Source organism: Artemia sp. Qi Xiang Cuo, chromosome 8 (genome assembly GCF_049724085.1).
Source record: "Artemia sp. Qi Xiang Cuo chromosome 8, ASM4972408v1, whole genome shotgun sequence".
NCBI lineage: Eukaryota > Metazoa > Arthropoda > Branchiopoda > Anostraca > Artemiidae > Artemia > Artemia sp. Qi Xiang Cuo.
Window position 1 is genome coordinate 14,307,495 of NC_142801.1, and position 10,799 is coordinate 14,318,293.

The 10,799-nt window shown below is 35.2% G+C and overlaps 1 protein-coding gene across 5 annotated transcripts in view; it reads left to right on the forward strand.

Annotated features, from left to right (window-relative positions):
• Positions 1-9,528, forward strand: part of Tbcc (Tubulin-binding cofactor C) — an 80,433-nt gene extending 70,905 nt beyond the window's left edge. For 4 of the 5 annotated variants that reach the window (XM_089093231.1, XM_089093229.1, XM_089093232.1 and 1 more), the window contains one exon: positions 8,479-9,528. In XM_089093231.1, coding sequence (XP_088949357.1) covers positions 8,638-9,498 — 861 coding nt within the window. In that variant the 5' untranslated portion in view covers positions 8,479-8,637 and the 3' untranslated portion in view covers positions 9,499-9,528. The remainder of the gene's footprint in view (positions 1-8,478) is intronic. The other variant, XR_016142110.1, reaches the window with a different exon arrangement.
• Positions 9,529-10,799: the final 1,271 nt, after the last annotated feature.

The window sequence follows — 10,799 nt, forward strand, 5'->3', positions numbered from 1 at the left end:
TAAAAATTTGAGGTTACAATTTTGTTAAAAATAGTTCAACCATCAGATATTAAAACACCGGGGTGGACGCAATCCCCCAGGGCCCAGGGACAGGCGTTGTAAGTTAAGCTCTGGGTATATATTTGGTTCTTATAGAAGGGATACTCGTATAAACTTTAGAGTGGGCTCATTTGGTTGAAAATAGAGAGTTCTACTTCAATTTTAAAGATTCAAAAGTGACCGAAGGTTAATTAGCCCCCCCCCCTCACGCGCTTTTTCCCCAAACCCTTCCGATAAAAATTTTGAGATAGCCATTTTGTTAAAAACAGTTCAAACATCAGATAATAAAAACTCCGAGGTTGACATAAACCCATTTTTTCACTTTGATATTGTTACTTTGATACCAGTTTTGATACTTTGATGAATATTTGATTTTTTTTTAAGTTTAAAATAAGGAATTTTTAAAAACTTGAAACTTTTTGCAATAATAAACGAACAAAAATTAATTAAAAAAAAACTTTCCGAAAAATAAGTTTTTTAGAGAAAAGTGAAGGCCATTTTAAACTTAAGCTCAGCAGATACAAATGAATTTAAAAATTCAAAGTCAAAACGACCAGAAATTACTATTAAAGAATAAATGAAACCCAAAACGAACAGAAATTAAATAAACAATCATAGCAAAAACATACAACAAGTAATAATATTATATAAGAATAAATAGATCTTAAAGCGAGTAATGCTTAGAATGAATAGGAAAATCAAGCTTAAAACGAAAAAAAATATTTTGCTATTAAAATATAAATGAAACTTAAAACGAACAGAAATTAAATAAACAATCAATGCAAACAAACGTACAATAGATATTAATGTTAATTAATAAATAAATCTTAAAACGAGTGAAACTTAGATTGAATATGCAAATCAAGTTTGAAACGAATAAAAATCACTACAAATAAGAGTTTGGGTATGGCCTTCCCTCACTGTAAAAGTCTAAAACTCTACTGCGTCATTGGCGCTTTACTGAAAACTATATGCGTCTTGAACAGTCTTGGAAAGTATAAACAACATCAAATTGAATATTTGATGTATAATGATATTAACTGTTGAAAAATCCATCTATTCAAAAATTTATGTCACTGTAATTTTATTTTCATTTTCAATGCTGTAAGAACTGGAAAAGAAAATATTTGAAATATAATTCGTTTTCAGTTAAGCGCCAATGCGCAGTAGGCTTTTAGTTTTTATTTACAGTTAAGAAAGGAGGCAGTATCCAATCACTTGTTTGTAGGGAAACCATATTCGTCTTGAACAAGTTTAAAAAAGCTAATAAATTAAACTGAATATATGATGTATTTATGATATTAATTGCTGAAAGCTCATCAGTTCAAAATGTTGCTGTAATTTTAATGTTTATTTTCAATATTAAGCACAAAAGAAAATATTTGTCATAGTTTTCTGTAAAGCGCCATTATAATTCAATAGCAAAATATTTTTTTCGTTTTTAAGCTTGATTTTCATATTCAATCGAAGCATTACTCGCTTTAAGATCTATTTATTCAGTTATATTATTACTTGTTGTATGTTTTTTCCTATGATTTTTATCTAATTTCTGTTAGTTTTGGGTTTCGTTTATTCTTTAATAGTAATTTCTGGTCGTTTTGAGTTTTAATTTTAAAAGGTATTTATATCTGCTGAGCTTAAGTTTAAAATGGCCTTTACTTTTCTTTGAAAACTTATTTTCGGAAAGTTTTTTTTAATTAATTTAGATAACATTTACCCGCTTACGGGTCTCCATCACGGCATCCATTCGACTGTCTATAGCCGTTGTGTACCATTAAGTGAAACAGTACCGTAATTTCTTATCATTTTGGGTTTGAATTATTATAAGAATTTATTTATGCTAGTCCTTGGTTTAATATGGCTCTTTATTTTTATTTGAAAAATTGTTTTTCGAAAGAATCTTTTTAATTAATTTAAAGAAAGCGCAACAAAAAGTGATGTGTTTGTTATCTAGATTCTCAAAGTTCCGATATTTTCAGCCCAGATTTTTATTACTCATCGTTCAGGAAAGGCCTAATTCATCTACGTAAGAAAAAATAATCAAACCAAAAGTTTCCAAACACAAAGAGAATGTAGCTTTTGTGTCGGCTCCACCGAAGCAGGCAATTAACCTTTTTCAAACCAAACGATAAACAACTACGAGCGTACACCTCACGGAAAATACCCCCCTCCCAGAAAATACCTACCCGTTGAAAATCCCCCCCCCCCCCCCAAAAAAAAACGTCTTGTGGTTGGTTAGTCTCCAATCACTTTCGGCTTATAAAAAAAGACTTGGAAATGCTTGGGGATTATCAAACAATTTCTTCCTTCATCCTCCTGTCGTCTCTCCCTTAGAGCTAATTCTGTATTTATTTGAAGGATCAATGAGAGCTGAGATGTTTTGGTGTCAAAATGCACCCTTTTAGATATCTTCCTCTCTTTCTAGCTACAAAACAATCAGATAACCCCATTGCAGAAGTTTCAGTTCCTTTTTAAGTTTTTTGATTTGTCTATTGCTTACAGATAGTATTTGTCTTTGGGAAACATACGGAAATTTTTTGTGTGGGTTGTTTCTTGAGGATCTTTCATGAGAAGAAAGTATTTGCACGGAGGGGGTGGGGCAAAATTTACACATCAATTCCTCTTTTCCACTTCCCTTAGAACTTCTCAGTTAAACTAAAAAATAACACGACTCAAAGAAGATTTTTAAATTTGAAAACCATAGTTTCCGCGTGGGGGGTATTTTCCAGGTGATGGGGTTTCCGTGGCTGGAGGAGGGGGAATTTTCCGCGGGGAGGGAGGTAAACGCTTAGACCCGTAGAAAGTGACAGGGTGAAGGGAACCCCCATTAACAGACATAAAAAAGAAATAAACCTGGATTTAAGAGTTTATGACGTCCGATTTTCTTTGTTTTTGTGACAACAATACAAAGCCTTTTCGTGTAACAAAACAGTCACACGAGGCTTCAGTTGCACGGTGGTTCAGTTGTACGGTGGTTTAGTTGCAAGGTGGTTTAGTTGCACGGTGGTTCAGTTGCATGGTGGTCCAGTTGTACGGTGGTTCACTTGCATGGGGGTTCAGCTACATGGTGGTTGAGTTACACGGGGGTTTGGTTAAATGGGGTTGAGTTGCACGAGGGTTCAGTTGCACGGTGTTTCAGTTGTACGTTGGTTCAGTTTGTCGGTGGTTCAGTTACAGGGTTTCAGTTACAATGGAACCGTCATCCTATGCTTTTGCACAGTCTTCCTGCTTACCTTCCCCAGATTTCTCCAGGTACCCATTTCAAGCTGGGTTGACTGGCTGAGCTTACAGAGTCACACTACTGAACCCTGTTCCAAACTAAATAATCATCGGCCACACCAGGAATCGGACCCCCGCCCATCGGACAAAGGATTCCAAGACCAGCGAACCAACCTCTCGGCTAGGACGGCTCATACACGGCATGTACGGGACAATTAAAAAATGAAAAAAATAGAAGAAAAATTCTTCTGCCAGATAGATGGTGGTATGGCATCAATTCAGGAATAATAATTCTCGAACTTTTCGGAATTAATTACTTTACACCATTTACGTTTATTCACAGGAAAATCCATGCCGCGGTTCTTTACTGACCTTAAGATATTAGAATTGAAAGTTCTAGTGCCCTTTTTAAGTGATAAAAAAATCGGAGGGTAACTAGGCCCCCTCCCATGCTCATTTTTTCCCAAAGTCCTTGGATCAAAATTTTGAGATGGCCATTTGTTCAGCATAGTCGAAAAATCTAATAAATATGTCTTTGAAGACGACTTAATCCCCCACAGTCCCCGGAGTAAGGGCTGCAAGTTATGAACTTTTCCCATTGTTTACATACAGTATGTGTTATTGGGAAGTATACAGACGTTTTCAGGGGGGAGTTGTGTTCTGGAGGGGAGGGGGTTACGTGAGAGGATCTTTTCATGGGGGAAGAGAATTTCCATGAAGGGGTCGCTGGATTTCTCAGCATTTATTGGAGGAGTAAAGTACGGGTATCACCACTTATTGGTGCAAAAATGGTGCTACACCACCTACTGGAGGAAAAAAACCCGGTGGCGCCAAATATAATGGTGGGATGCCCGCGCTTACCCCAACGGTTTTATAAATGTCGGGTATGTCAGTACCCAATTTACAATATACCCTGCCTTAGGGTACGATAACGTGATCGAACGGTCAAAGGGGCCACTTTAAGGCCAAGGGTACCCGCCCTGGGTTACCGCTAGTATTTCTAACTATCTCCTTGGACTCTACCTTGGCTAAAAAGTCAAAATTATATAGTATAAAAAGGCTTATTTTATTCAAACCCGCATGTAACAGAACTGAAAACTCATACTTCTAATTTTCCCCCAGATCGCTCAACCGCGTGCATGCGGTGGGAGGTATGTGGATTTTTTCCAGCCAATCCAAATGCTTACCAATTACTGCCTTACTTCAAATGAATCGGCTTTATGCCCCTTCTTTCACCCCCCAAGAATTCGGACCAAACTTGTTGTCTGAAGTAGCTTTTTAGCTATGGTGAATCATCCCTAACTGCGCAATTAAAGCCTCGTGGTTTGTTTAACAAACTATGCAGTTAAAGAAGGAAAAAGAAAATAGTGCAGCCAAAATTAAGGTAAAATTAGTAATTAGTACGAGGTGGAAAAGGGACTAATTAAGGGACCAAAAAGAAAAGAATCTGGGAAGGGCATTTATCTGAAACAAACTAGGACCAACGGTCCCAACAGCATTATTTAAAAAACAATCAGAAATTAAATTATAAAAAACAAGTTTTTTTCAACTGAAAGTAAGGAGCAACATTAAAACTTAAAACGAACAGAAAATATTACGTACATAAGGGGGGTTGCCTCTCCTCAATAGCTCGCTCTTACGCTAAAGCTTTTTTTACTTTTAAAAGAGATTATTATTGTAATTAAATAACCTTTGTGATTCAAAAGTCATTCTTAAATAACTGGAGCAAAAATCAAACTCAGGTTATTATAAGGTGATAATTAGTTTAAAAAAAAGTAAAATTAATATGCAAATTTTGTTTCAATTATTCATGTACGGTGAGCCAAATTCAAAACCTGCATTAATTCAAAAGCGTTCAGAAATTAATTAAAAAGAGTAAGTTTTTTAACTAGCAGTAAGGAGCGACATTAAACTTAGAATGAACAGAAATTATTCCATATATGAAAGGGGCTGTCCCCTCCTAAATGCCCCGCTCTTTACGCTAAAGTTTTTTATTGTTTTGAAAATTAGAGTTGTGAGAAAGAGTTAAACTTTAGCGTAAAGAGTGAGGCGTTGAGGAGGGGACAGTCCCTTCCATATACGGAATAATTTCTGTTCGTTTTTTGACATTCAAGCCTAATGAAATATCACAAAATATGATGATAATATAATACTTTAGACACAAATTTGGGCTATATATTTGCACATTGGGGGGGGGGGGTAGGGGTAATTTATAGCGGGTCTGCATGCAAAATATGTTAGGCACAATTATTCTGCATATTATGAAGTAAGATTATTATCTAACTTCACATTGTCCAAATACTTTACCCCCCCCCCCTAATGTGCAAATATATAGCCCAAATTATATATTTCCCATCTATTCTGTCACTTGTCGTTGTCTTGTCCCACGCTAAGCTGAAAGAAACTAACGAATGAAACCCGTTCCGCAGTACGTCAATGGATGAAGAACTTGAGTGTTGCCGCTGTAATACATAAGTACCTGTTATGTTTGGAAAGAGCATAAAAATGCATCAAGCTATGTGTTCACTTTTTTCCTAGGTAAACTATATGAAAATATATGAAGATATATGAAAATACAGATATAATAGCGTATTCTTAGTGAAGAAAAGCGTAATGTGGAAATCGAGAGATTTATCTTATCGGTCTAGAGCAGAGGAAGTGGTGACAAAAGGACAATATATAAGAAGATTTTCTTTTTCCTCGCGTGAAATAGCCGTCACCAATTAGTGCTTCATGTGAACAAGGCTTATTGACTAAAGTAAAGATAAGTAAAAAGAAAAAAATCAGCGATAATTGTTTTAAAGTAGTTTATTTTCATAGTGCTTGATTAATGCGGGCCCTTATGATTAGATTACTCATTGATCTGTAGCATATATTGATCTGAGTATAAAATATTTTTGGCTTCTTTCAAATTTTCTATTTTTTGGCTGGTTTCGAAATCAGCCATTCTATGCTCGTAATAGCGGGTTTTTAAAATAAATATCCTATCTGTCGTTATTTATGTAATTTTCTATTTTCTCTTTTAGGTTTCAAGATTTCAATCTAAACGTAGGCTAGGTCAACAGCAGGTTTGGTAAACTGAGCTAATGTTTCCAAACTATAATTAAATTTTTTTTTTTTTAATTGTTTAAATCAAATTATCACTACTGTCGCACAATCATTGCATCAACATCATCATTTAATTAAATGACACCACAGTCTTATTTTATTCCTCTCCAGTTTAAGGTCTTTATGAGAACATTAAAAGTATCTTCAAATATTTTTTTGAGAACTAGTATACAGGAAGTGAGACCCTGGTGTTGAAGGTACTTTTTTATTATAACTAGGGTGTAACCTTACTATAAGCTATAGATGACTAAATTTATGCAACACTAGACTCTTTTTTACAACTTAATAGCTTTATAATCATAACGATTCAAAAGTTGTATGGCTCTGTAACTAACCAAAAAAAAAAAAAAAAAAAAAAAAAAAAAAAAAAATGTTTTTGTCTTTCGGTAGCAGAGATCTTTTATTTTCCTTTTTGGTCTATTGTAGAACAAAGGTATCAAAGGAGATGACACATCCCAAATGTTTTTCTTAATGGTGCTAATGAGTTTTTTTAATTTGCATTAGGTTTTTGCGTAAAGATTGGCGAATTTTGTTGCCCCCCCCCCCCGCCCCTTTTATAAAATTAGTTTTCATTTCTCGTCAGTTTTCTATAAACCTTAGCTCGAAGTTTAAAAACTATCATAGGCGTAAATACAGGGAACCTCGAGACCCAGGCTTCTTTCAGGTGAAACTTAGAAGCGAATTAGTCCCCAATGAACCGAAGATTCAGCTCTGAAATATTTTTAGATATCTGAAAAAATACCCCATTTTTGCCCCAAGTTTGAGCCCATTCCCCAGAGAAATCGGAATTCTACGGTGATGATATTGGAATAACAGCTTTTTGATTTTAGAGCTAATGTTTTAATTTACAATAAGCTATTGGGGGCCAGCTGGGTGGGATTTTTAGTCCTATTATTTACCAAAAAAAGATTGCTGTTGGCTCCTTTACTCTGCTCTTAAGTTTAGCGCTTGTATATCTTTTTACTGTAAGCTATTGGGGTTGTATGGGTAAAAGACTAACTGGGTAAAAGACTGGATGGCTAACTGGGTAGGCCTTAATATATCTTTTTACTATAAAGTATTGGAGCTGTATAGGAGGCTAACTGGGTAGAATTTTATTCCTATTATTTGCCTCAAATCAATTGCAATTACTTTTGTATTCTAGAGGAAAGCAAGTGGTAAACTGGAAGATGCGCTTTGGAGTTAATGTTCATCATTATATGGGATGCTTATGTTTTGTTTTTGTTACCCAACATCACCTTTTCACCCTCATTTATTCCTAGTCTAAGCAAATTAGTCTTTTAGGATTATTTTTTTTTGCCTTTTCTTAAATACTTTCTAAGACCACACTGGCTATACATGACGAATGAAGCTAAGAGAGGAAAGGAAATAATAAATGAAAAATAAAACCAAAAATGGGTGAGAAAACGAGGATTTTGTCAGCCAGTGGTAAAATATGAAAACGAAAAACAAGCAAATATTTCGACGAAGGACCTCCACCAAGTCGTCCGCAGTGCTAAAAAAAAAAAAAAAAAACGAATCTAACCTTTTGGAGTTTACTGTACAAGATCCAAACAGAACCTTTTCTCTCGTTTTGAACTCTCAAAACCTCCACAAATTCATTCATTTTGCTAAAAAAAAAGAAAAAAAAAAAAAAAAAAAAAAAAATTAGAACATGGAACGCTCAAATCATCTGCGTTAAGACAAGGAGAGTGAATACCTTCCCATTTGATTCCATACTCTCCTACAATTTTTTTAGTGTTCTTTATAACGAAGTCCATCAAAATAATCCCTAAAAGCGGGGATTGGACACAACCCTGCTTAACTCCAGATTCAACACCGAATCAACTAATAACCTCACATCCTATCTTAATCGCGACAATACTGTTCTCTTACATAAAAATGATCATTTTAATGTAGTAATCTACTGAAACAAGTACAGGACCCTCGTAGATAATATTTTGCTGCGTTATGCAGCTTCAGCTCTGCTTAAGCTTTTATTCAGTCTCAGTGTCTGGAAACCTCACATATTAAAGGAAAAAATGGGCAACCGGCGTTATCCATTGACCTTTTAAAGCCAGTCCTAATAGCGGATGATAGTTTATCAGTTTTAAATTTCAATCTCTTTCTCAGGAGCTAAGACGAGTTGAAGGGGGGCATACAGAATCAGAAGAAAAGAAGCGAAATAAAGCTTTGATGAACGCAATTAAAAAAGCCACCGAAGGAGAACCGATCTGGAGAATGAAGAAAGATTAGATTAGTTTTCTATTTAAATCTTATATACTAGGTGACATGAGTGAAATAGAAAAAATTCTATCTCAGATTGGTGGAATGCAAGATGAAGTAGAGAAACTATTAAAAAGTATTAAGAAAAATAAAGCCAAGGATGATATTGAATTGGTGAAGTCAAAAATTAGTGAAATTAGCCGTACATTAAATGAATCCTTAGAGCTATTGCCATCTTACGAGAGGCGTAAAATACAGTCTAACCTCCAGAAGTATAGTGCGGATCTTACTCAAGCTATTAATTTGAAACCTAAAAAGTTTGGATTTCGTCGCAACGCAATCGAAAGTGATTTAAAGAAAGACGTCGTAGATGGAGAATTGCTGAAGAGAGAAGCTGCAAAAATAGAAAGAAATATTGAACAAGATATAAACGCAGTTCCCAAATTTGTCCTCGAGGGACTCCAAAATGACCAAAAAACTATCCTGAACTGTAAGGATGAGGACGTTCTCATTAAAGATTGCAAAAATGCTAAAATTACGATAAACGAAATCTCTGGAACTGTTCATCTTATAAATTTATTAAATTCTGTGATAGTTGCGTCACCAGTGAAAACATCAATTTTCATCCGCGACTGTAAGAACTGCGAGTTCTACCTTTCGTGCCAACAATTGCGAATGCACGCTTCAACAGATTGTGACGTCTCTCTTCATGTTAACAGTCGTGCTATCATAGAGGATTGTAGCAAAATTCGCTTTGGTCCTTTGCCACTTAAATATGCTGATAGTGATAAATTTGATGTGTGTGGCTTTAAGTTTGATCCAGAAAGTCATAAAAAAGTAGATGATTTCAATTGGCTGAGTAAGGGTCAATCTCCTAATTGGTCTCTTTTAAGTCACTGCAAAATGGTTCAAGAGCTAAATATTTAACTCTTGTAATATATCTGTTAATAAGTTAAAGTTTCTTTCATTTACTATTTCTTCGCTAGGCCTAGGTTTATTTTGCCCTATTCTAGTGACGGGTTGGATTACGAAGTCACACTCTGATTTCAAGAATTTTCGAATTGGTACGGACATTTTTTATAATTTACTTATAAAATGTGACTAAATCGGTGATTCTCAGCTAGTAATTTGCAATATCTGGGCATATGTATCACTATAGGGCATCACCGAAAAGTGACTGATGCAAAGGCATCACGCGTAGGGCATCATCAAAATTTCCTGATACATAGGCATCACGCAAAGTGCATCACCAAAAATTGCCTGGGCATCGCCAAAAATACCAAAAATTGTCTGATGTACAGGCATCACACCTAGGTATCACGCATCACTATAAATTTCCTGATACATAGGCATAACGCAAAGGGCATCACCAAAAAATTGCCAAGTGGAAGTGTTAAAAACCAAACAAAGCATTTTCATAGAAAAATCCCAGTCACACACTGGTGGAGGGGGTGTGCAAGATTCGAAGACACAGAAAAAACTATTGAATTATATGGAAGTTTCGGGTTTATAAGCAAAACTAAAAGAATCATGAGATTTTTGAAGGAAATGTGCATTTGTGTATGTCTCTGGTATGCTACATCATATTAAAAGTAAAGGAGAAAGAATACAATCCCTGTTGATTAGTATCCTTTTCACTAAATGCAACTTATACGGACCTTTTTTATAGTCTAATGAGAGAAGAAGGCATATCTGATTGCCAGGTATGTATGTTGGATTATTTTAGGGGGTTTGGGAATCCGTCAAAATCGGAAAAATAGGTGTATTATTAAAAAAAAATGGAATAAACGGCAATTCTAAAATCGAGAGGGCCTAAACTGGAAAACCCTCCTGAGTATATTCCTGCTATTTGTATACAGTATTACTGTCAAAGCTTTGGCCATCAAACTGTTTGTGGTAACGAACTGTAAGTTAGGAGCGATGCGGCTCAATTGCAACCAAAACTCTAAGAAACAGAGTCATGGTAACAATGGATACATCAAAAGAAACGAATTTTGATGCCTATTCAGAATATAGAAAATTTATCAAGTTCAATGTTACCCATCAAAAGTTACGAGCAGGGGAAAACTTGCCCAATTCTTGAAAAAGGGGGAAACATCCCCAAAACATCAAGTGATCGTAATGAAAATCACACCGTCAGATTCAGCATATCATAGAACTTTCCTGTCGAGGTTTCAAGCTCCTATTTATAAAAAAATGCGTGTTTATTCTTTATTATTATTATTATT